Raw genomic sequence first — 27,343 nt, forward strand, 5'->3', positions numbered from 1 at the left:
TTTGTAGAGATTCAATGGATTATTGAGCTCTATTCGATCCCACACTGCAGTCTTTTTGCTGTTTCATGTAAAGCTGAAATTAATTATGCACCGCACAAAATAAATTGAAATTTCCAAACACCGCAAAGCGAAAATACGGTGACAAGAGGTCCAAAGCAACAACGCGTTGTTTCGGAAGTCAAATACGTAAGACGTCTTAACAAACAAATTACTTTCGGCTTTGCTAACATTGTCCAGAAAGTTTTGAATATATACTAATTGCATTGTTCACAAATTTGGAAATTTATAATACTGATCGAATATCGTTTTCTGGTATTGTGTATCAGCAGCGAAAACAGCTGTAGACAAAGCGTAGCAAAGTCTGGCGCTGGTGAAGAGACTTTGAAAAAGTCTGTGTGGCGTGCGGGTCGCGACACTAACGGACGAACACGCTCATCATTGACCGAGCCATATGGTTTAGTGCTGGATTTCAAGCCGTGAGCGTTTAGTTCGACTCGGTGAGCGTTGCCCACCGTTTCACCGTTCGCTGCTTTCTCAGTTCCCGGTTATCGAAGTGTTGAGTCGCCATCTTGCGTATCGATCGTGTTGGTGATGCTTGTTTGTTTGCAGCCAACTTCAGTCGGGTGTAGAAATTTCTCCACTTTTGTGTAGAGTGTGAAGGTCCTCCGTCGTTTGTGCTCTCGATGTGTGCTGCCCCGTGATAAGGAGAGAGAAGAAAAGAAATAAAAAAAAATAAATAAATATACACATAATAACAACGTGTACCCGTAATAACGACAATAGAAACCTAAAGAAAAAAAAAAACATCAATTTCTTGTTTGAAAATTAATCCATCAGTGTGTTGTATACTTGTAATAATTAAGGAGCCACTTTCCGGTAAGTAATTTACGATAATATAAAAACGGTGAAAAATCTAGCAGGGTATTAACGAAAACTAAGTATGTAGAACTCTACCGACACGGTGAAATCTAGAAACTCAAGTCTTGCCCAACTAAGGGGAAAAAAAGGGCCGCCTTACTCCGACCGGAGTAGAAAATCAGTACGCTAGTTTTCGATTAAATGAGGGTTAGATTCGCCCGATTATCACTTATTGGTGTGTTACACATGCATTCCCTAAACCTTTCCTGTCTCTGCGATGTTAACGCGATATTCGATAGCGTTCGGACCACGTAGGTAACCTGTGTGAATGTGTGCGTGTCTATATTCACGTCGAAAGATGAGATACGTCATTTTCCGTTGATAAAGGAATCGTATTATCGGTGTGTTCACAGTTCAGTCTGAAACACAGGCGTTATCCGGATAATTAACTTAAATGAAATTAAATTAAATTCGCATACGAATAGACGCACGGCATGTGTAACGGCTATATTAACGTTTAACGCCGGACACTGACTAATAATAAAACTAGCCGTGATCGCAAACGTAACTCAATTCACACGAGTGGATGTCTCCAATTTATTTGTAACAGGTAAGCCAATTTTGACGAGAACGTTGCCTGTACTGATTAACTCGTTTGCGATCTCTTATTCCAACAAGGTATGTATGTACTTTTCGCCATGCCTTTCAGGGCTGTGCCAATTTGTTCACACTCTCATCCATGCCTCTGTGCGTCCACGCTTCCGATATACGTATTATACACGTTTAATACCATCCACCACGTTCTCAATTTCTACAGGCGACTATTAGGAAGATGATGATTCTCCGATGTGCAACATCGAGATACTTGCGGATTTTATGACTCATGATTTTTAATCTACGTTTCTTTACGTCCGTTTCGCACAGACTCGGGTGTTAATCGGTTATTTAACCCGACATCGCGATGAAATCGGAACACGTAATTAACGGGTTATGAAATATTCTACGTGCTGCAGCTGTTCGCTCGTTAATTAAAATAAATCTATGGTTCGGTAGTCGCAACGACTGTGTGGATAACTTCAGACACACACACACAGTAACGCAGCTTTTGAGGTTATAAAGTGCTGCTGCTGTAGATGCGAAAAAATCGCCTTATATACACATATATAGCGTACCGGTTTTCGCCATCAAGTTTCGAATCTACAAACCCGGTTGCCCATGCAATTCATCATTTCCAGTTTTTTCTAAACACGCTGAACAGGCAGCGAAAATCGCGTATTGATCGAACGGCATGAATCTTACATGCCACTCAAGGCAACAAGTCGCAATCGTACGTATATATGCGATCGCTTTATTGCGATCTGCCTGCCTGCCTGCGAGAACTCTCTTTGTTAGCAAATTCAATGTTGTTCTTTGTGCCGATATCGATTGTCGAAACGATCAAATACGTTTGTAGGTGTACCAGCTGTATCGACGAGTAGATTGAAGTTAGTAACGAAATGTTGGGGGAAAAATCGCAATTTTTTAAATTTTCCAACGATTTTTAAGGTACTAAGATTTGGAAGTACGAGTTTGTTTTGTTTCATTATTGCTTAACGATTTTTTGACAGTTTCAAAATCTTCGTAACGTTACCAACTTCAATTTGATTCTATATCGGCAAAACACCTGCCTTCCATCCATCGCCTAATGAAATCTGCACAAATATATATTTATACACGTATGTCTAATTTATATTGTTACCGGAACACCGAGAGTCGGTCAATTGATTAATTATCGCACATGTATCAGTCATCGACGAAGCGAAGCGGCAATTCTAGCGGTCTTCAAACTCTACATACGTGTGCAAACGACCGTTAAGATTACTGTTCATCGTTTATTTCTTAGTCGGTGACTTATACCGATGCAGCGATGAAACGACAACAATATACAAGAAAGGAAAAACAAACATAGACTATAGGCGAGGTTGAAGTTAGTAACGTTATCGTAATTACAATTAACATTTTGGAGAAATCGCTGTTTCACCATTATCGGAATGTTTGAAATGCGGTAAGTTATAATAACGCAAAAGAAACTCATATTTTAAAAACTTGGCCGCTTCAACGTCGCTGTAAAATTGCCATATTGTGACTCTTCCCCTCCCCCCCAATGTTTTGTCACGCTAACGTTGCTAACTTCAGCAGCCTGACTATAGTCTACCTATACCTACAACATTAAAGTAACTAATTATTATCGCAATTTATGTCATGCTTAACTGTTTTACGTATACACAGGTTGTACGAATACAAAAAAAAAAATAATAAAACCTTATCGCAAATTTAATCACCGGTACCGTCTGTAAGTCCATGTATATGTACATATAATATGTTATGCACTCACGATGACTAACCGAAAGCAATGATTTTGATTTTCTTTCCTTTCGTTTCGTAATCTTTACCTCGTCGAACCGAATTTCCTTTCTTCGTGTGTTCCGTGACACACGATTTTTTCCGGGTTTCGATGATCGTGCCAATATATACGAGGTTGAGAGATTGAATACTGTAATAATATACGATTTACCGATCATCAACCGTGTGTATGTATAATATCTGTCATTTCTGTATAATATTCGCATAAGGTTCGCTTATCTCATGAACCAGAAACGGTATTGTTTGTCCGAGTCGCGGGCGGAAATCGCTCGATGGTCAAGCAACGTATGTATAATCATAAGTTGTTAATAAATGACGAATAAAAGCCACGAGAAACGGTTTCGCAACAGTATCATACATACGCAATGTACATAAGGTATATATTTAATACACATATTATACATCTATACGCCGTGAAACCGTGAAATTACAAACATTACTAGATTAGGCTCTTCGCTCCAAATATACAAATTAACTTACCCACGTATGTATTATAACGTCCACGATGCATAAAGTATACGATCAGTGACTCATATATTGTAATAGGTCTTTTATATATATATATATATATATATATATATATATATATGTATAAAAGACCTCGGCAAAACGGAATCGGTTCGTTCGATATTTAAATTCGGAAAAATTGCTAGACCTTAGTTTCGTTTCAATCAAACGTTATACGTGGAAACGGAAAACACGCGGGGATGTTATGCCTGTAAAAAAAATAAATATAAATATATATATATATATATTCATATAAGTAACAATACACGTGCAGAAATGTACGTTAGTATATCACTGAAATCACACTGTTGGCAAAATCCTTTCTTTCGGCATGGCTGGCCAAATATGTACTGTGACGTCACTAGCTAACTTGTGTGCGAGGAGGACGCCCACATCCACCACCTTGTGCTTGCTTCTTTTCGCGCTCTCTCTTCTCTCTCTCTCTCTCTCTCTCTCTCTGATTTCGCGGTCATTTGCGAACCCTAAGCGTCCCACGATATTGCAAAACTGAGGAAAAGAAAAAGAAAAAATTCGATCAAAATCATCACGATCGGTTATATCGGGTGTACATAATGTATACCTGTATATAGAATGGTTTCACAAACAGCGTGACATGTTATCGACTTTTATACACATACCTATATGTGAATGATGGTTAAACGGTTTTTTATTTTTTTTGTTCGCTCTCTCTTTTTTTTATCACCACTCCTGAAACCTTATATTATCATTACTCGTATAATCAGTACCAATAGACTCTTGTTATTTTTGATTCTATTTTCATGATTCCCTGCTCACGCACGCTTCTTAACTATTCATTATACTCGTACACAACGTATCACAATTACACTAATTCAACTGTTAGGCATGATGCATTGTAAAACACTCCGAACATCGGATTGATTGACTCTATTGCCATCGGTTATACGCGTATGCGATATTAATATTCGAATCATCAAACTCAACGATTTTACATTGTTTGTGAACTAGAAATTTTCCCATGATGCTGTATCCGAACTTCCCGTTACTCGTATCAATGAAACGATAAGTATAATAATAAAAACAACAACAATAAAATAATTTCAATGCCAATCGCTTCAGCTGTTGTTGTTTCTTTGAGTAATCACAGATTGTTGTTAAATTATAAATCAATGCATGCTATCGTTTAATGAATATTAAATTTGATCCTGTTCGTTTTTCCTTTTTTTTTTTATACCGAGAGTACGTGTACATTATAAGATATTAAATATAATACCTTTCAGAAGAGAGAATAGTTTATGAAATCACTTGAGAGTGGCTCGTCTGTAAGACAACAATTCTGAAACTAATATAAGACTGTCTCTGTAAAGCTGTCTTGTTGGGAAAAAAAAAAAAAAATGTTCTTTTTTATCTTTGAAACGTTTTATCGTGCGGCCCTGAAGTTGTATTGATTGATACCATTGAAGTAATCGCCGGGTATTGTCTCGTAAATGGATTGAATGTGGATTTGAAACGTTGGTGTAAATCAGGTTCTCTTTTTATCTTTTATCGAAATATCTTTTCATCGCGAGTATCTATATTTTTTAGTTATAGGTAAGGGAGAAAAGTATTCGGTGAAACGAACGTATTAAATTCTCCGGTCACGATTACGGTACGAATATTTAATCATGATACATGCTCGATCTCGTCGTTTATAATGTAAACATTATTTTCGCCGACAACAACCGAGCCGATACAATGGAAAATAACGATAGAATGACGTCGGGAAAAAATACGAGAATGGAACGAAATTCGCCTTCACTTTAGGCCGAAAGATGTTGTTTTTGCGAGAGAATTTTTTTGTTGTAAACTTGAAAAGAAGTTGCGAAATTGTCGAGATTTATTGCACTGACACGTCTTCTTCTGCTTCTTCTTTTCGGTGTATCTCAGATGCAATTTTCCTCGGCCTGTCTTTGATGTTATCAGCCGGATATGCTTGAGAAATATTAAAGTTCTCGTTCGGTCTCTTCAAGTCTATTTTTCAGTTTACCGAAAGGATTTGGTAACCTTAGAGAAATGTTTTTCTTGATTCACCAAATGCCGATTTATTTAAACTAACAAATCATTTTTTCTCGCCTATGTATGCATCGAGCAGACTATTTATACACGCCATTGTAATTCTTGCCAATGCTAGCTGTTACAAATAGATATCGTTGTCAATGCTAACTATTTTCAAAGGTCGTTGTGTTGTATATACGAAGACCGGTGTCAAAATATAAGTAGTAACAGGTGTCAAAAGAAAGAGTGACAATGAATTGTCTAGCGCCATTTCTTTCGTAACAAATAGTTGAAACGAGTGATTACATATGTACATTTTGTCCATTACATGTAATAACTAATGACGAAAAATGATAATGACGAGGAAGAAAAATGATAACGACGTTTGTTTCGAGATCAAACCATTCAATAATATATGTTTGGTAAAAAATTTTTCTTTCACCGCTAATCAACTCTTTCATTCACGCTCGGACTCTCAGCGTTCCACCACTTTTTTTTTTTTTTTCTTGCATCTTTTTATTTATTCAACTACTTTTTTGGTAACAACTGCCGAGTTTTTTGGTTCTATGTCGTCCCTGAAATAATTTCCCAGACTAAGAAATCATATGAAAATTTATTTATTTATTTATTGCAAAAATAGCACATTTGATTTGTACTTTTCCACGAAAAAAAAGGCATTTTCTGCTAATCTATAATGAAAATCCGAATGCTAATTTTTACGCAAACCACAATTTTTCTTCTTGTTTTTCTTTGTCCGCGCTTTTTGAACTTTCGAATTTCGAATTTAGATTCGTAATCAGTGACCCGAAAAGCTCGTGAATGCAAAATTTCCAGTGAATCGCATGTAAGGAAAAATGTATGCACGAAAGGGTTTAAAGGATGTTTGCTTTTAATGAAAAAGTCGTTCGATCCTTATTTTTATGAATGTTATAATTCCGGTCTCCGTACGTAATTCGATGATTACGATGACAAATAATAATTTTTTGTTTTCAACTACCGATTAACTACGAAATCTGATCGACGCAGGTGGACTAAATTTTTTGGTTTGGACGAAGAGTATCTCACGGTAATTTTGCGGAAGAAAAAAAAAAGTAACGGAGAATTAAATTTTGTTTTTTACTTTCCAAACCGCGGTCTCGGCTTCTGGCAAAGCATTGCCCCTGTATTGAAATAGACTTTTTGTAAATAAATATAGATTGAAAATACTTGGCACTCCTTTATGGGTCAATACTGAAACGTATATATGCTGGTCTCTCTCTGTAGGTATGTACACTCCTGTTCATTAATGGCTTTAGAGTGAAACTAGCCACTTGTGCATTCTGTCTCTCTCACTATCGCACGATGAACACCATTCACGGGCCAACTTCACTTCGTGGATGTACAGTCTGGTAAAGAAATTAACAAAGCAAACAAAGTGATCGATTGGACTCGGAAATTTACAAAACGAGACCATTAAATCGCGGTTGATTCAATCTTGCGAAAAGAATCTTTCTACTCGAATATGGGAGAGAAAACGAAAAATTTTATAACACGCGTTGCAACAATTACGAACCATCGATTGATGATCCTTTCACAAAAGTTCACCGCTTGTTTTATCGTTCCGTTTTCTTTTTCTTTCTTTTTTTTTTCTCCCAAAATGTTTCTTCCTAATCGTGAACGTGAATTTTACTCACGAGTCGTTTGTAATGAATTTTGAGGCGGTTTTTTTAATGTACGTCTCACGTGTAATCGATTAGTAATCAATGACTATTTTGGATGTTACCGTTTATTTAGAGAAATATTTGAATCTCTGCACAATCAGCCGATGTTTACAGTGAATTCATTTCTACTGATGTGAACTTGAGTTATGATTCATGAATATTTTCAGGGTGTCTATTATCACGGAAAAGCCTTGAACTCTTAATACATAAAAATAAAAATCAAATAAACATTTACTATACGTATGTATATAAATTTTGCTGTCAAAAACCTCGTTATAAATACCCTGAAAATTTTCAAAAAAAAAAAAAAAAAACCTGGAAGCTCCTGGAATACCAAGGAATTTTGAAATGAAATATTGGTAGACACCCTGATTTTTTACAAATGAATGTTAATAAACATGGTATCAGTATAAATAATATTATTACATAAAAATTTGCAGTTTTCAAATTTCGTTCAGTTTTAAATACTGCTTACGATTATTTCGTTCTTGTTCAAACTGTACACTCGATGGACACTCGATGATATCGGCCCTGGGAGTGCATTGTACCTGCACCACATAGCACGTACTTCTATTTAATCTTGAGCTTGGTGTGATGACTGTAGGGGGACTTGCAGAGACCAGCATGTAAATGTAAATGCCGCGGTATGTATGTGCATACCTATGTACACCATGTACTTACGTACCTACCTGGTCAGGTAAATACACGCTAGCGCCAAGACGTGGATACCTAGACTGAAAAGAAACTGACTATCCATTGTTGGAAACTCGCCCACGAATTTAAACCCCACGCCTGCATTGTACGGTATAAGTTCAGACTTTGCTTAAACAGACGGAACCAGAAATCGAAATTCACTCTGCCCCCGGTGATTCATGAGAACTATTTTATGGCGTTAGGAATATCCCGCGTCACGATGCGAGGAGCGAGGCTCTGGCAAGGTCTCCTCTCAATATGCTTATTATTATACACTTTGTAGTAGTATGGATGAACGTTTAATGTACTTATGTTGGAGCATATATATATATACACACACACACACGCGCGCGTGTTAGTTTCACGTAGGTGCATGAGTCGAGCTGTAAACCGCGTCCACTCTTTGACTTTGTTCAGGTACAACCGCAGACCATTGGGTATAACCCTGTCTGCTTCTGGAGCGCGTCGGTATACCTCGGAACATCCAAGTATCACTTCCTTATAAGCGTACAGGATTTTCTTTGCAAGTAAACGCTGCGGTATGTTGCGTTGCCTAGCATTGAGGGGAAAAAATATCGGTAAAACAGACCTACCGAGTCGTTATCACTAGAGGCAAGTTAAGTTATGTAATCACTTTGACGCTTCGGCTTAGGTTGTAAAACAACGAAACAACTCGAAAACACGGCCAAATTCCAGCTATCGAGGGTAGAGATAAAGAGGACTATTTCCGCGTATAGAAAGTGTCCGTAAAGTAGAAGCAAATTGAGATGGCGTTGTTGCAGCAAAAATTCACCTAAGCGCCAATCAGATTCTTACCCTTATTGCTTACGAGCGTCATTCTGGTGACTTTTTTTTAACTAATATTTCTCGCTTTTTGGTGGACACTTTTTTAGTCGAAAACCCATACGAGATACTCATCCTTACCTCTATCCTACATAGTTACAGCTCACTCGCGAGGACTTTAAACGCACTGCCTACCGATAACTCGGTAATTCTGTTTTACCGATAACTCGGTGGGTCTGTATTACCGATAACTCGGTAGGTCTGTTTTACCAATATCCCCCCCCCCCCCCCCCCCCCCCCAGTGGTAGGCAACCCAACATACTGTGACGTTTGCTTGGAAACACTGTATGTGAATAATTGTGTAATACATACGCGACGCCCAATTAACGTATTTACTCACTATATCATTATTGCAGAGATCGATCGAAAGGTTGTAATACTATAGAACTACCTGATGCACTATTGCAACCTGCCTCGTACTAGTAATGATGAATGTATCAGATTTTGCACGAGGTTAATATTTGTTACTTTAACGAAACCAAATATATTGTAACACGACTGACGAGGCTGAAGTTAGCAACTTTAACTTAACTAATTATCATTATTTGCACAATTTTGAAACGACTTTCAAGGCGTCGCCTTTTCAAAATAAGAGTACGTTTTGTTTATCATAGTTTACAGATTTTTAGACATCTTTGAAAGTTTTTTCCATTGTTGAAGCTTTGGGACGTTGAAGTTCGTTAAACAACTCCAACGCAACAAAATGTGGACATGTAAGAAGTCTATTGTTTTAACTATCGATGATATGTTTCAGGGAGTTGAAGTAGTTCGTACAATTCCGATGCAAAAAAGAAAATATGTGTATATAATGAACATAGAATTTGTTTGTTTTCATTAATAAGGGTTAACTAAGTTAAACTTTATACGATTAGTTAGTCAAACGGAATGAAACATAATAAACGTAGAATTCACTTGTTTAAATTATTGAAGCTCCACGAGGTTAAAGTTCGTTCAACTCTTAACGTAACGAAGTGTCTATAGACAAAGAATTCATTTCATCCCACTAACGAAGCTTCATTACGATTATATTAAAGTTCGTACAACTCCAACGAAACGAAATATGAAAATAGTTATACGTGTGTATAGAATTAATTTGTTTTCAACTTTAAATATTGTAAAAAATTCACGAGATTAAAGTTCGTAACTTGAATAAAACGAAATATATACATAAATTTCTTTCGACAGTCAGTTCCGACTATTGCAAGAAGAAAAATACTGTCTTGATTTTACAACTTTACGCAAAACAACGTCGAAGAAGTTGAGTTTATAAAAGATACGATAGACAGACAGTTCTAAGATTTGCGAAAAACGATCTTCAACATCATGTTAATGAAAAAAAAAATAAAAAAAAAAAACAATTATTGACATACTCATCGCGAAATAACGAACTGTAATTTTTGTCATTTCATGCTGTATTTTTATACAGCATATATACATATATATATATGTGTGTGTATGTATTAATTTGAATGATGATCCGTTAGAAGAAAGCTTTATTTGAGTATAGGACCGGAACTTGTTGATTGCAACGCGTTGAACGAATATAATCCATGCATATGCATAACATGTGTGTTACGACGTGCTCACGCATGAAAATTCGAACAGACGTTGACTGTGATGTTGAACGAAACGGTTATTTTTACATTTCATACATCTATTTGAATTCTAGCGCTGCGTAGGATATAGCTTATTCAAGAAGAGCTTATTTTTATACAAGCACACAGTTGAAACGGTTGATCAATCAATCAATATACGTGAAACTAAATTGGCGGGGAACACGCACGTAGCAGTTATATTTATAAAATTTCACGTTACGCAACATTTCAATTGGATTAATAAATTGAACGTTTCCTATGGCTTCTGTGTATGCATACATACGTGCACGATGAGGCGAATATATTACAACTCGTTTAACGATGCAATTGCACTTGATGCAAGGTTTAAATCACTAAATTGATAAGAATTTCGTTCGTTAGAGTAACTGGAAAAATTGAGTGAAAATAAACGGATATCACAAACTTCGCATGCATATTCTAAAAATTATCCATGTATTTTATCGTATAGTATAAATATTTCTTCGTCAACGACACTGACACACTGACATTGACAGTGAAATTTATATCTCATAATTTTCGTGATCGTAATCGTTGTCTACTCATGCGTCCGTGAAATTAACAGACGTCCATTGTAAGATGCGTTGGTAGATGGGCTGATTAACTAATTTTCAAGGTTGCGGTACTAATTAACCCTGACTAGTCGGTGAAATTCACAACTTAGCCCGTGCGAGAGTTTCATTCGGTAATTTGTTGTCAACTTTATTTTTATTATTATTTTTCTCGTTGTCGTTTGAAATTATCACGCATCTATACATCTCTGACTATTTCTATAATGAATAACTTACTTTGAAATATTATTTTGTTCCTACAGTATGCAGAATTTCATAATTCTGAATCAGCCTATTTGCCTCGCATTTCGCGTTTTCTTTTCATCAGGTTTTCGTTCGTTGAACATTTATACCGAAAAAAAAAAAAAAAAATTAGGTTCAAGAACGCGACGTATGCAAAATTATTCTTACGGTTATCTAAGTGTGAACAAATTTACATACACAAAAGCATAAACATAAATCTACCGTTTTGTGTAGCGAAACGAATAATTTAATTTTCAGTTCCGTTTACCGCTCAGTCTTTGACTAATTTCATTTTTTACCACAATCGAAAAATACAATTCTGGGTAAAAAATGAAAATTAGTTTTCTACCTGTTACCGGAAAGTCTAGTATCCGTTACTATTCCTTCTCATTACGATCACTGCTATTACATTTTCTTGCAACTGTTGCTATGAAAACAGTTGTAATTTTTTTACCGTTCCAAACCGTGGTTTGAAAAATTCGGAGAAAAGTATAACAAATGGAATATTAAAATTTGCCACAGCCAAATGATTATTTAAATATATAAATATACATCGTAGTTTATATATTAATATTACATACGGTATACCAATGTCGCTCTCATACGGTAAATAAATATTTTCCATTACATAATTAACTGACATTCAGTTTCCGCTGTTGACTAAATATTTTTTTTATAACTTCACCAACCACCGAACCTCGTTTTTTTTTTTAAAATTTTTTTATTTATTTTTTTCTCTGCCTAGGTACAGATTCATATTTATTATCATTATTATTACTATAGTTGTTTTTTGTTAATGTTATTACATGGTATTACACACGCGTCGTTGCGGTTGCTGTTTGATTGATAGATAGAAGAAGGAGAAGAAGAAAAAAAACATCTAATGAGCGATTATAAGTGTATGCCGTGCAGCAGTTTGGTGATAGTTCGTGTAGCTAGGGAAGATTCCGGAGTGACCTCCACCTCCGCTTTTAAATCTATTCTGGAGATGGTTCTTGGCTATCTTTAGAATTTTCATTGGCCCAGGCTTTGAATTTAAGCGTTTCCCACTAGGAAATATGTCTCTGCAGTTATCTGTGTGTAATATATGTACAAATATATATATATATATATATATATATATATATATACACATACACATATACTTTGTCAATGACGTGCATTATTATGTATGTATCAAACATGCGATAATATGTTGCTGTTGCAAATTCACCGTGCAATATAATCTCGTTTGTATATATATTTTCAAAAATATGTCATAGTCACGGAAATGTCGTTTTTGTAGTTCAACTGTAATGCAAGTATCCCGTTAATTGTATATCTATACTAGGGTGGTTATTGTTTAGGGTGTCGACGAATTTTTACCGCCCCATCACTGAAATTAATTTCAAATCATTTGAAAAGAGTCGCCAAATTTTTTCAGATTCTTACAGCAAGTCTGAGACAGCCCGCATTGTGATCAAAGTTTCTTACGGAAATGACACGAGAAAAACTTTTTTTCGCATTGTATATTTTATCGCGAAAGTAATAATGTTCCGAAAAATCTGTAACTGCGAGGTTTTAGTCGGCATTAGCGATGCTGTGTGAAAAAAAAAAAAATGCACATCGTCGTACGAGGCAATCCAGACGAATTGCACTTCCTTTAAATAAAAAAAAGACAGGTTTCAAGCTTGTGCAATTCGTCTGGATTGCCTGGTACGATGATGTGTATTTTTTCCCAGATAGTAGCACTAATTCTCACCAAAACCTCGCGGTTACAGATTATTTGGAACATTATTACTCTTGCAATAAAATATATACTGATAAAAAAAAGTTTCACCCATGTTAATTTCCTTAAGAAACTTCGATCACAATGCGGACTATCTTAGATTCGATGTAAAAATATATATATATCCAATGGAAGGTTTATGTAATATGTGTAAGTAAAAAAACTTGCACTGCAGTTTGTAGTGTGTGAATTTAATTTATTATCCGTATACGCAGATGATTTTAGTGATGCCCGAAGGAAGGAATAAATTCACTTTCGCCTCTATATTTCAAAATTATTCCGCAATTGTCGTGTTAAGAGATACGTATGAGAAGAAGAAAAAAATCCACAACCAAGACAAAGTTATTTACGTTAATTATGACTGTTTTATTGTAGTTACGATTATTTTTATTATTATTATTGTTTATTTATTTATTCATTCATTTCTTTTTTCACATCGACAGGTGGTTGCCTAAGAATTAACTGCTACGATGGTTGACTACTACCGGATCCTCGATGTCTCACGAAGTGCGACTGGAGCGGATATAAAAAAAGCGTGAGTATATATTGTATAATATTTCTATGTACCGTTAACTTTTTTTTTTTTCTCAACCATTCAATGCCGATATTATAACCAGTCAATGCCGATGTTACAACCTTTCATTTTCACTTCGTATTCCTGGTCGCGGTTTTAGTAACAACGGTTATTGTTTACTTAATTCTCGAATGTTGGGGAGAAACGATCTCGATACGCTTTGTTACCTTATGAATAACAGACGACTAATTCGTCATGCTATCAGGAAAAAACCGATACCGTCACGTTTTAATGATGTATTTTCTGAGAAGCTTAATATATATATATTATGTTATATTATTTTATCGAAATGAATAAATTTGTAATTATTATATCTCAGCCATCACTAAGTGTGGAAATTTTAGTGTCATTATAATTCACTTCTTTTCTTTTCTTTTCGTTTTTTTTTTTTCTCGATCTTGAATCGACATTGAAAGAACGTGATTATTTTTTTATTTCTTTTTCATCACGTCTTTTCGTCAAACTTACTCGACGAAAGTAATTTAAAAATGTCTCTTTTTCGGGAAAATTGTACCGGACATTTTTCGAAAAGACAATTACCCGACAAATTGAAATCTTGGAAAAAAAAAAAAAACAGAAATACTTGGTCCAATTAAAAATATTTCTACATTTCTATGATACCTGTAAAGCTATCATCACCTTCCAATAACAAAAAAGAAAAAAATGACCTTTTTTTTTTTTTCTTTTCAAAATTCAACTCTTTCAGTTAATAATTTATACTAACCTTGACAGTATTTTTACAATTTGTAGAAAGTTAATTTTTAATCGTTGAACAAAGACCGTGCGTTTCCGTATAAATTCTTGTTAAAAGTTTAACAATTTTACAATAGTTTCATTTGTTCTTATTTTTTATATATATATATGGCTATACTTACTTAGCGTCTATAAGAGTACATAAAAATTTGGTGTTGAGTGTTGAGGATAAAAACGGATTTATATATATATATGTGTATGTAGAAGCGACCGACGGAAATACATGGTGAGAACTTGACTAACCGATCTCTACCGCAAAGTGATGCATTTGTTATTCATACCGTCTCGGATGATCTTCCGTGTGATAAAACCCGAACGTCAAGCTCTCTTATTTTTTATGGAGGGCTCTGACCCGTTTCACGGCCACCGAATGTAGCATTCACAGAGAAACGAGAACCGAAATGAACTCTTCCATAACTGTCACACGATTGTTGTAAAAAAAAAAAAAAAAAAAAAAAAAAAGGAAAGAAAGTAATTCGGTTAAGTAAACTACGGAATTTTTCTCGTGCATATGAAATATTTATACACTTGTAATATAATATTATATAAATGGTTTTTTACGTACCAATTGCGAGCTTCGTGTCTATTTCACCATTTAATTCGATTCGAATGGTAAAAACAATAGACACATTTGTTCAGAGTTGGTGAAAAAATTTGACCCTGATTTTATATTGGCGTTGAGGTGAGTTTAATTTTTTTTTTTTTTTTTTTTTTTTTTTTTTTTTTTTTTTTTTTTTTTTTTTTTTTTTTTTTTTACAGTCGTTAGAAAATTTCAATCAAATATCTTTCGTTACAGTGACAGTTTTGATTATATTTTTGAAATTGCAAGAAAATACGTGACAAGTAATTATTTAATATGATTACAGTTGTCAATGCTATACATTTTTGTTGTTAACGGCAATGTTAAATCTGATTGTTTAGTTCGATGGAGTTTTTCAGTTGAACAAGGCCTTAATATCAATATATTGTTAAACTAGCAATAAATGATCGCAAAAGTTACGATAATAATCGAAAAGTATAGTAACATGTAATAGATTTTCTGGTTACACTTGCTAAGCTCATTTTCATTTTGTATGCGTAATTGTGTTTGTCACTTATGGTGAAAAATTGAAAATTGTTTAAGAATTAATACTAACCACAAACAGAAGTTTCTCTCATATCAAGTGTAGATAACGTTAACGTAACGAAACATTGAGGAAAAAATAAAACCGAATTGTTTTGCAATTATTTATAACGCTCTTGAGTGAATTGAGTTTGCTAAATAATATGATGAATATATTTTGCATTTTTTATCTCGCCTTATTGCATTTCTTTATACAACCATGAAGTCACGAAATAACTTTATTTTTTTTTTATCAAAAAACGCATAATTACCATAACGTTTTACGAAATTCAAACGTTACTTGTATATTATTAAGTCTTATTCCTTTGGCCTGATCCTACTTATTTTATATAATCCTTCGCAAATTTATCCAACCCAAGCTATAATTTAAGCTTAAAGATTCAACGATTTGCAAATCAGACAACGAATTTTGAAATAATTATACAATTCACGATCGTAATCAATCGTAATGTGAAAGTTGAAGATTAAATTACTATATTAGGAATGCTGAGGCGCTAATACCAAGGGTAAAAAAACCTGTTTCGTTTTTAGCGTTCAGATTCAACGTCCTGAAATTTTATATTCACGCTTCGGTTTGAATTCTGCTTCAAAACGATTTTTCTTTTTTTTTTGTTCAAATCGAACGTCTCTCACGCATCAGCCATAATGTACCATAATTATGTGTATTACATATCAGATTAACATAAGATTTTGTTGCTAAAAATTAAAAAAAAAAAAACAAATATTTTGCTTAGCTAATAGTTGTGGGACATATTTTTTTTTTTTTTCCTTCAACTCAAATACTTAGTTGATTGTTATTATTATTCGGTGTAATATTTTGAAAATGTTATCCTGACTCAGATATTATTTTGAAAAGTGAAACTTGTACTTTTGTTTATTTTTAGCAATGTGACGTTGTGCCGATTAATTTCCTTTTTTTTTCACGTAGATCACGATTTATTGTACAAGAATTTTTATTTATTTTTGAACCGAGGAAAGTTACCTTCCTTATCGACAGACGGTATACAGTTTTTGTCTGCGCGTGCCGATTCGCCCGATTTCGGTTTCTTGATAACGAATCAGGCAATTTTATCATTGCGATAAGTTGATAAATTTCTCATTTACTCTGAAACCGCATTGACGGAACGATTTCAAAAATTTGATCTTTATTTTATACTGTTTTCTCTAATGGCTTATGTTATAAAAATTTTTTCGTAATATTTAATCTGTCAATTCAACGAACGATGTATTTTTCTTTGCCGGAAAATATAAAAATTAACTTAACGATACAAAAAATACGTTTATTCTATTTGTATGAACAATTAATTTTATTTACGTTCATTGAAAATAATTTGGTAATACTTTTGTTACAGATACAGAAAATTAGCGCTAAAATGGCATCCCGATAAGAATCCAGAAAATTTAGACGAGGCAAACAAGAAGTTCAAGGAGATCTCGGAAGCTTACGAAGTTTTAATCGATGGTAAAATTTTTATATGTTGTAATCAATTTTTTTATCCGTATTTATTAATTATTCCGAAAAACTTATTATTCATATAAAAAACAATTTTTTTCTCACATTTCCCGGCTATCAGGAGTCACTTGCTTGGCATGCATTTTACGTTATAATTTGTCTTGTCACTACAGTCGTTTAATTTATGAAAATATTATTATTGTACTGCTAATGTGATCGTTTCGATAAATCTTCTGGTATAAGTGAAAGGTAAAACATTTTTTAAAGGATACCCTCACATCGATACGAATATCAATGCGTAATTGAAATTTGTAACAGCCTAAACTGTCACAACAGCTTTATCCAAAGCAAGCTTTGCGCATTCATTCATCTCGCTAATAGATTTGGCAAGACTAGTAAAAAATTTTGCATCATTTACGTACACTTTATTAAAAATTTTACAGTGGTAATTGGTCGACAGTCGCTCATTTATCAAATTTTATGCAACCACAAAATTAGAGATAGTCTTTATAATTATTCTAATTACATCAACTCATGATAACGAGTTTTTAAAAATTTTTTTCTTTGCTTTTCATCGTCGAGAAAAGTACCACGAAAGAAGTTTCAACAGGGCTCGAGAGCCGCAGTTTCAAAGTCGAGCTTTTAGTTTCCGTTTCAATTAGTTTTAAACTTTTTGCTTAAACCTACGACACGCTGGGAAAATGAATCCTCAAACTTTGCAAGTCCTTCTTTCATTACGGTTCCATAACTATGACAGCTCCTTATTCCACTGATTGTACATAGATCCTTGTTAAAATTCCAAATTAAATGGAAATAAAACGAACAAAAACAAACAATATTACAAAATTGCAAAAATAAATTACCGCATGGTTGTGATAATACGTGTCTCTGGTGACGTAAATACCAAGTATGTAATATGTAATCGATCTTGGATTGGAAAAAAAAAAATAATAATATCAACGAAATCTAGGACCAATTACGTTACCATTAGTAAACAATGTTTTTTTTTTATTCACATCAGTATAATTTACTCGATATAATCTCTTCTTTTTTTTTTCGCCCTGATTATTGAAATACTAACAGATTAATTATATCATATGTTACTTTGAACATATAGTATGTTGGTTATGTATAAATCAATTGATAATATTTAACCCCGTGGTTTTATAGTTTTCATATGTTTATCAAACGTCTTCTTTGTTTTTTTTTTTTTTTTATATTCTTTTCGTTTTTGTTTTGAAGGAAACAGTTTTCCGTTTTAAATTGTGTTTACAATGCTTTTGATAAAATCAATCGATTGGACGGAAAAAAAAAAAAAAAAAAAACACCTCTGTTTGTTCCCGGATTGTGATGTGACCTGATATTGGTATCCAGATGCAAAAAGAAGAACGTACGATCAGCGATTGTATCAGAAGGCGTCGTCGAGGCCAGGCCGTGGATTCACCTTCAGGACTTTCTTTGACTCTCCTTTCCAGCGATATTTTGGTACCATTGATAAAACAAAAAAAAAAACACACTTTAAGAGTGTCTCCAGAATAAGAGATCCCTGAAAAATTGTTTTCCCATCAAACGATATATATATACATATATGTATATATATACACACACATACCTATATCGCTAATGCTAAAACTGGTTTCTCAGACTTCATTATTATTCAGCCCATGGTAAAATCCGAGTTCATAGGTGCTGCTGTTGATTATACAATTTGATGTTCTTCTTTCTTCTTTTTCTTTTTTTTTTTTTCATCTAAATCTTCGTTACAAAAATACCATTGACATTGCCTGAAAAGAAGTTTTCAGTTTATACTGCTACAACTCCGTATATTTTTATCTGTATTTATTTTTATAAAATTGGTATTAATTTTCCACCTACGAGTTGTGCCCTTTTTTTGACGAAATGTCACGGATTTTCCGTATGAAAAATAAGTTTAACAAAAAAGAAAAGAAAAAAAAATATGTATTTCGTTTCTTGTCAGAATTTGAACAAAGAGTTTCTGAAAAAATATTGATTCTAAAGTTTTATAGAAATTTTCTGGGAGATCATTTAGGAACAGACATGTTTCTTGTAGATGCGACAGGTTGGAAAAATAATACCAATTAACTTTGTCTTTCTTACTTCAAAATGAATACGCTACGTCGACAATGAACGGGAATTGAAAGTGTTCGAGTTATCCGATTGATTTTTACAGCATGTTTCTTTGATATTATCAATTGTCTACAATCACTTCTACGTAATGTGAGAATAGATTACATTTCGACAAATTCTAGTTTGGCATATTAATTTTTTTTATAAAATATTGCGTAGGTCGAATGATAAGTTTTACCCCAGTGTTATTTTAATGGGAATTCCTTCTACCAAATAATCCAACGGTCGTTACCAGAGAGGCACTCATCACAACTAGCAACCTTGCCTTCTAACAAAACTGCGCTGGCTGCATTTTTGCTTTTTCAATGAGATGATATGATTTTTTATAAATGTGCGTGACTGAAACCAAGATGAGTTATCCTACAATCCATATTCGAATAGAGCGCGACTTACAAGAACAATTAAACATTGTTGATCGATTAACGTTAAACCGTTTATAAAAAATCATCTCATCTACACAGTGGTTCTGGACTACCGGGTTATCAATCTCCAAACCCCATCGTCGTTGTCTACTAACAGCCCGCAACCCGCATTTGCTTTTGGATTCGGAGTGAACACGCTGCTATAAGAACTGCGTCTAAACATTGTTTTTTTTGTTTTTAATTTTATAGAAAAGAAAAGACGCGTCTATGATCAGTTCGGAAAGGAAGGTCTTCACATGCCTCCCGGCAGCAAAAGGCGTCACGAGGATGAATTCGACAGACAATTTGGCGGTCCATTTGTTTTCAGAGATCCTGAAGATGTGTTCAGAGAATTCTTTGGCGGAACACCATTCGAGGATCTATTTGCTGGTAATTACTAGTCACATAATTTAACGGATTTAAACGTCTATAATTTCTCATTCCAATTGATATTTTTTCTCTTAAGGTTTTCATGGGGGCGGCACACGTCGCGGACTTAACAGACACAGTCATCCGAGCAACAACAGCCTAAGCGCACCCTTCTTTGGACCACTAGGACTCAGTTTGGGGCCACATTTACAGGATGTACTCGGAGCCAGAGACGGGAGTTTCACATCGTTTAGTACTTTTAACAGTAGCTTTGGCGGACCGAGCAGTGGAGCAGCTGTGAAGAGGACAAGCACATCGACGAGGTTCATTAACGGAAAAAAGATAACAACGAAAAAGCAAGTATTTCCGTATAACGATCCGCTTGTCTTAATCAATGCGGTGAGCGTATAAAAGTCGTTTGGAAACTGACGTAAAATATAAGTTTACGCATGGGATTCTTGTTCCACATTATATTTCTAACTAACTCTCGATGTGGAAAAATCACTGCCTTTTAACATTATTAGTAGGCTAATGGAAGTATTGTTTTTAAATTTGTTACAGAGTATGCGAGAACGGGAGAGAAACGATAATGTCCTACGAGAACGACGTGTTGAAGTCAAAGACAGTGAATGGCGTACCACAATCTATAACGTACAGTTAAATTGAATATTCCCCATTCGTTAGATCTCTGTCCAACGGTTGCACAAAATCCCCTCCCAAATCATTAATTAAAAAAATTGATAACCAAACCTCACTGATATCTAAGTTATAATACCATTCTTGCTGTTAACAATAACGTGGCAACGTTTGCGCATTGCAATATGTCACGCAGTATTAATCCAATTTTTAGGATGATTTTTGTCTGTACCCCAAAGCCATTTTGAGGCGAAAGTCTGGAGTTCTTTGTGTTCCTCTGATTTTTTTTACCAACTAAACATATCATATCGCTCTCAGACTAATAATTTTAAGCGTCGAACTTAATATTATAATATGAAGATGCATACTAACAACACTTATTGGCCAATCTTGCAATTTAAGACATCACTTCTCTTCGGCTTGGAATTAAAAACTTGCGGTGTTATTTGTGTCGAACGTCTCAGTAGTTTTGCAATGAATGCAAAAGAAAAAAAAAAAAATCCTTGTCAATGTCAATATTTTGACAGGTGTGAGGGGCCGTCTACGAGTCGTCGGATTACCGAAGAATCCAAAGGTGCAAGTTTCAATCATAATATAAATCAAGATTCGTCAAAGTATTCGAATGATTTGAAATCCAAGAAGAAATCGCCGATAACTTCATGTTTGAATATGAGAGCACAGAAAAATAAAAAATAAGTAACCAACGTCTGCCAGTATACCTATTTTTAGTTCATAGAGTTGTCTATAAATTTCGGTGTCTCTATAATTATTATATATTCAAAAGGTGAATTGAAAACGTTAATTGTTTACATTTCGATTTTCATCTTATTCTTGTTTGTTTACGAAGCGGGAAATCAGGGAAAGTTGAAGTATAGCAAAAGTAAAGTAGAAAAATTATTAAAGTTTTGTTTGAGAAAACGGTGGTGAAAACTATTTGAACAAAATTCTGAATAAAGAATATCCGAATCGAAATGAGATTGCACGATGTCATCCGAGCTTGACATATCCGTAGTAATGAAATTGCAGAAACCGAGACGTATTCGTAGAATAAAATTGAAAAGCTAGCATAATTTGTAAAGAAAAAAAAAAAAAACAAACAATAAAAATAGAAACAAAAAACGTAACAAACAAGTGAGAAGAAATTGTTTGAAAAAGAAACGAAATATCGATATTTATCTGCATACAGATTGCTGTTACAAATAATTGTTTGTTAGACGTTGGCAATGCTGCTAGATAAAACAAAAATTGAATCTATGAGGACAGCCTGTGCCGTTAAACGAATTATAGCCAATGCTACGAATATAGTAAGAATGAAACTAATTTATAACGATTAAACAAAAAAAAAAAAAGCAAATGTATCGAAAGAACGTATGTTGTAATGAACTTCGCGACGCTCTAACCACACTACACATATACTATAAGTTACACATAATAAAATAACACCCATTCTAATTTTAAATAGCCTACGTTATAATATCTAGATAAATATTCAAATAAATTATTCTTAATTATTTTGTTAAGGAAGGTAAATTTTAATCGTGAAAATCATTCGTTCGGTGTGTGCGTCAGGTATAAATGATGATACAAATCAAAGCGAGTATCCCTTATTCTTAGCTTATAATTAAAAATCCAAGCCCAGTCTGCCCTTAAAAACTGTGTCGCCCACTGTACGTTTTTCTTAAGCAATTAATTGACTACGTATGTGTATATAATGATAAGACAAAAATGTTAAGCTTCTGAAAAATACACTACCATTATTCATTATTATTATCCTTTCATTATCAAATAATGCGGGTTTTAAGAGAATACGCTTGCAAATTTTTTGTGCGCGAATTCCCAAGATGAAACTAAATTTGATTAAAAGTTCGCGGCCCGATGTAAAATCCTTCGCGTATGATTTAAGAGTTCAGGAAATTTTAATCTGCACCCTAAACTTCCGGGATTCTGTGATTATAACAATAATGATTGTTGGTACAACGGTAAATAATTCCTACCGTTAAAACGAATCTATATTAGAACTATTGGCAATTTCAAATGTCGTAATTATTTAATATCGACCGTGTCATAATCCGTATTTCGGTTAAAAAAGGTGATAATGATTCGTAATATCAACAGTGAGACGTGTAAATCATCTTTTATTAAATCATTTCTATAACACCATAATAAGTATAATTGGTAATATATTTGTATTTCGATTTGTCGCACAACGTTGACGTAACGTTTAATTTATACTATCATGTGATATAATTTTACCCTTTCCACTTGGTATCGGCATATTACCAATTCATACCATATATTGCACAATTTTAAATACCAATCCTTTTTAGACGGATTATGTAAATGATCCGCGAAACAAACAGCGAGAGTTATGAATTGATAACAAGTCTAGCAGGGGTTCAATAATTTATGCGGACATATTATTTGTGCGTTGTGTGTAATATTTGTTTGTGTTTTACAAGTGTCGTTTTTTATTTGCTATAAAAATTTTTGAATTGTACAAATCGTGTACTATGCGATCGGTATTGGTGCAAATAAAAATAGAATAGAGGGGAGAAGAAAGTAGAAAAAGCAGAAATTGACATCGAATTATGCAGGTATCATATAATTTGATAAAAAAAAAGGTTCTATTTTTTTCCAATAGATGCGACAAGCGATGCGACCATGGCGATGTATTTTTCCTTTGCTTCATCCTGACTCATTCCTTTTTTCTGTTCCCAAGCATCCCACTTCGCTTTTCCTTTGAAATCTAGCATGCCTGGTCGTGCTGCAAAATTTCGAGGAATTGTATAAAATGTAATTATTTCATGAAACAAAATTCACGACAGAGTCAATGCGTTATTTTGGAGAATGTATCTATTCGAAATTTTAGTCAAATGGTGGCGGTAAATATTGAGGTATTATATACTACACTAACTGGGTCGTATTTAATTATAGAAACTGGTTTTGATCGCATATTTTACCCTACGCTAATTTAATATCACAAAATGAAGGCCCAACAGTTTGCACGATCTTTTCTGTACCTTGATATTCGTTAAATATATCCATTTAACACGATCAGCTGATCACTGACGCCAACGCCATACTGTACAGGTACAAGCACTTCTAAAATTTACTTAGGTATAGGTACTTTACACACTGAATTTAAGTACGTCTCTTAAGGCCGTTGTTTTTTTTCTAATTTCTTTTTACGTACCATTTGGAATTTATGTCAACTTCTCGTAAACCACAATTACATGTTATTATCGTGACTTTGTGTCGCCACGTGAATAATTTTGTAAATGCTCGTGGTTATTATCAAATAATGAATAACTCTTGCTGCATGCAAATTTTCAAATACCCAATGCACACAGTTGATTATTCTGTCGTTTGAGCATGACTTTTAGAATTGAGGCCTGTTCATTGCTTTCATACTTCCAGCATATTAATAGCTTACAATTAGCGATAGTGTACTGAGTTTAATTACTTGTAATAATTGAAAATATCAAAGCATCGAGCAGATCTCCATGGACTTAAATGTTGACGGGAATAAAAGCAATTTTTAAATTGTATTCGTAATATAATTACTTGTATTGATGTCACCAACGCTTGCCTGTTTAAACAAGGCATAAATTTCCAAAAGATCGGCATCGGCAGGCTGAGAAGCCAATTCGGTGACTTCTTTAGCAGCTGCATTAAATTTCTGTGGAGTTGAATCGTAATATTGCGATTAATCAGTGAAACTTCGGCTGGCCAATAATTATTTCAATATTATTAGCATGCCGTAAACATTATATACACATGCAATTCACAACGTTTCTCATTTCAATTCAAGGCTTAACAACATTTTGGATTATCATTCGCATCTTTATGTATCAGTTCGATTACCATTTTTTCTGCCGTATGCATTCATTAAACTTACTTTAAAGGTCACATTGAGTTAAAGTATTCGTGACTGTATACCCGCATTTATCGTTAGTCACCAAAATATTTTTTTTATCACGTAAACGACTCGAAAAGAATGTTGAGTCTAATACTTGCGATAAAAATGGAATGATAAGTTGAGCAATCGCAGGTAAAAGCAATTTTTTATGACAATTATACATAGATACCTTTGCCTCCGGCTCAAAATTTATCTTTCTCCAGATAAACCTCTCAACCGACAATCTGATTGGCGGTCAAGTTAATTATAGTCATTCAACTGGACAGTAAATTTTTTAATGGTATTATTTTCAAAACTAATCGATTATGTGATGTATACAAATCGTAGATATATCGATTACTACAACGTTGATGTTAGTAACGAAACGATGAAAAAAAAATCAATATTTTCTAATTTTTACAGTGATTTTGAAGTAACTAGGATTGCATAATATAAGTATGTTTTGTTTTATTACAGTTTACTGAATTTTAAGCAATTTCAAAATTGCGAAATAACGGTTAATTACTCAGCATGAATTGTTGCGATATCGTTACTAACTTCAACACGATCGATTACTCTTTTTGTAAAGGTATAGCTTACCTCGTCTAAAGACATCTTTCAGCGAAGTTAGTTATCTGACTGATTCACAGATGGCTCTACCTGCGTACATAAAATTATCAACAAGATCCAAACGTGGAAGGTGCATAATTTTACACTCTCGAAATTGCCGGAATAATTATTTCAAAATAGAAAAAAAAAGAATCCTACCTACTCACCCTTCGAGTATGCGAGGGAAATTTCGAAATTCAAGGTCGAGTCGTAAGAAAATTTCTAAGGAGCGACAAAAGCCGGCCTCTCGCGTTCTCGACTACACTTAACTTAACCGTTGACTGGCTGCCCCGAAGTGGACTATGAACTTGGGAAGCGCCTCTACAATCGTATCGCGCCTTCGTTTTGCTAGCAGCCATCTGTAAATTCGAATCACATAGTGGGGGAAACACCGCGTACCGATGTTCTCTGTTGAGCGGTGTGAAGTTGCATTATAATTTCAGGGTTCGTACGCGTAGGGAAAACCGTGAAAAGTCAGGGAAGTTCAAAAATAAGAACGGAATTTTCAGTCTGTCGAAGAAAAAAAACTTCTTATACAAAGTACCGTCGAACTTGAGATGAACTAAAAAAAGAAAAATAGTTGCACGTAAAATTTTCTTTCGTTGCACAACTTTGTACGTTCTAACTTATATGTTACTTAATACCAAACCGCTTCTTTTTTTTTTTTTTACGGAAAACGCAGACTGTTGTTTGTGAATTGATTATTGTTAAACAGTAAGTTAGTTACTATGTAATATTGAAGATATTGGTATTAATGTGTAAAAAAAAAAATTGTCATTAATCAGCGGCGTATTTCATGAAAGATGACTGGAAAAATTCTATTTTCAGGCTGGAATACGTGGAAAAGTCGGGAAATTTCGGATTCCAAAAAGCGTACGAACCCTGAGTTAATAATAGGGGTGAACGTCAAACGTATAATATGCCGGAATGCATTATTTGTTACATCAAAAGTGCCTGTATGATTTGACTGTTGGTGAAAAATTAGCTCTACAGCTATATAGTTTTTTTCCACTCGCTTTTATAATTTAAAATCCAACAAACAGAGTAACGATGTTTCTTCTTTCTGTTTCAAGTTTCACCCGGTATAAGGGACATGTTATACAATTCTTTGGCAACTTTTCTCCATTTTTCCTTAATTGTAGCCCGAAGATGGCTGACTGGGACTGGGAAAAAAATTAAAATAAATTATTATTATGACGACCATATCCGATGAATATTTTTCAATCACTATTCGTTATGATCGTCGTGATAATTATACGAGTGCTTGTAATGCCGATATTCCTGGGAAACTTTCTATTGTGCGTTGCGATAACCAATTTACCGTCATATACGTTTATATTCAACGAACTGCATTATTACGAAATGAAAATCAGTTTCGTGCCTATAAATAGTTCAACAGTTATCGAATGGAAATAAACGAGAACCTGTTCATTGGATATTCATTGCAGTTCGTCACATTTCCATTTGATATGTTGAACTTGTCTAAAAACCCGTTCTAATTCACGCTTTTCTAACGGTTCATTCAGCGTTTTTCAGATCCGAATATCAAAGATCTTTATACGTAGTTGCGGTTATATATTATTTGTATCAGACGAACACGAGGTACTGATATTTTAAAAATTCGACCATTTTCGTCTCTCCGCAAACAAATTAATCATTGGATTTCCATTTCCTTTAAGCCTCGTGATTATAGGTTTGTAATCTCAAAGCGATAGGATTATCTCACTATCACGTGAGATTATATCCACGTACGTATACATTTCGTGTATCGTTATCTCAAAATGTTGTACAGTTCCACGAAACAAACTAAATAAAATAATCATTCGATAAGTTTACTGCACATCAATATATATGCAGACGTGCTTAAATATATGTATGTTTTAGTGCGTTATAATTTTACATGATAATTCAAGAGATTGAATTTACTTAACTGACGTAATTTTATTCGATTTGTCGTTATAAAATTGGAGATTATTAATATTTATTTTTTTAACACTCATATCTGCAGTTTACAGTGTATACGTGTGTGATTAATTATCAACGACAGTTTGTCAAAGATCAAGTAACACACAGATTATAGTGAAAAAGTAGCTATACAAACGAAGAAAATTCGTGAAGATTCTTTTCTTATAATTTCATAACACAAGGATTTTCACACATGTATCGATTCCTCTTTCCCGGTAAAAA

General features: G+C 34.0%; 2 protein-coding genes and 1 long non-coding RNA gene across 7 annotated transcripts; 1 reads left to right on the forward strand and 2 right to left on the reverse strand.

The window, feature by feature from the left end:
* The first annotated feature begins 456 nt into the window (after positions 1–456).
* Positions 457–23,121, forward strand: LOC124308943 (dnaJ homolog subfamily B member 6). Of its 4 annotated transcripts, none has more exons than XM_046772125.1 (8): positions 457–876; positions 13,636–13,727; positions 16,995–17,104; positions 18,470–18,580; positions 19,855–20,034; positions 20,111–20,369; positions 20,575–20,664; positions 21,177–23,121. In XM_046772125.1, the coding sequence occupies exons 2-8, from the start codon at positions 13,663–13,665 to the stop codon at positions 21,343–21,345; spliced, it is 984 nt and encodes a 327-aa protein (XP_046628081.1). In that variant the 5' UTR covers positions 457–876; positions 13,636–13,662; the 3' UTR covers positions 21,346–23,121. The 4 variants fall into 4 exon arrangements, with proteins under 4 accessions (XP_046628081.1, XP_046628083.1, XP_046628084.1 ...); XM_046772126.1 differs by lacking the exon at positions 457–876 and adding an exon at positions 1,244–1,468; XM_046772127.1 differs by lacking the exon at positions 18,470–18,580 and having other exon boundaries at positions 469–876.
* Positions 9,077–13,219, reverse strand: LOC124308952 (uncharacterized). Its single transcript, XR_006909150.1, has 3 exons — positions 13,084–13,219; positions 10,864–10,868; positions 9,077–9,087 (listed from the first exon to the last, which is right to left on the reverse strand). It is a non-coding gene; the product is annotated as an uncharacterized LOC124308952 (long non-coding RNA).
* LOC124308949 (acyl-CoA-binding protein homolog) lies at positions 22,765–25,490 on the reverse strand. Of its 2 annotated transcripts, none has more exons than XM_046772144.1 (4): positions 25,316–25,490; positions 25,148–25,207; positions 24,214–24,328; positions 22,765–23,413 (listed from the first exon to the last, which is right to left on the reverse strand). In XM_046772144.1, exons 2-4 carry the CDS (start codon positions 25,160–25,162, stop codon positions 23,274–23,276), a joined length of 270 nt encoding a protein of 89 aa, XP_046628100.1. In that variant the 5' UTR covers positions 25,163–25,207; positions 25,316–25,490; the 3' UTR covers positions 22,765–23,273. The 2 variants fall into 2 exon arrangements, with proteins under 2 accessions (XP_046628100.1, XP_046628099.1); XM_046772143.1 differs by having other exon boundaries at positions 25,324–25,489.
* Positions 25,491–27,343: the final 1,853 nt, after the last annotated feature.

Source organism: Neodiprion virginianus, chromosome 7 (assembly GCF_021901495.1).
Source record: "Neodiprion virginianus isolate iyNeoVirg1 chromosome 7, iyNeoVirg1.1, whole genome shotgun sequence".
NCBI classification, from domain to species: Eukaryota; Metazoa; Arthropoda; class Insecta; order Hymenoptera; family Diprionidae; genus Neodiprion; species Neodiprion virginianus.

Bases quoted from the DNA above. Each gene is read 5' to 3' on its own strand.
- LOC124308943 (XM_046772125.1), top strand. From the start codon at position 13,663: ATGGTTGACTACTACCGGATCCTCGATGTCTCACGAAGTGCGACTGGA. The intron at 13,728-16,994 runs GTGAGTATATAT...CTTTTGTTACAG, and splicing joins GGAGCGGATATAAAAAAAGC to ATACAGAAAATTAGCGCTAA. The intron at 20,035-20,110 runs GTAATTACTAGT...TTTTCTCTTAAG, and splicing joins ATTCGAGGATCTATTTGCTG to GTTTTCATGGGGGCGGCACA.
- LOC124308949 (XM_046772144.1), bottom strand. The intron at 23,414-24,213 runs GTAATTATATTA...GAAATTTTGCAG, and splicing joins CGTTGGTGACATCAATACAA to CACGACCAGGCATGCTAGAT.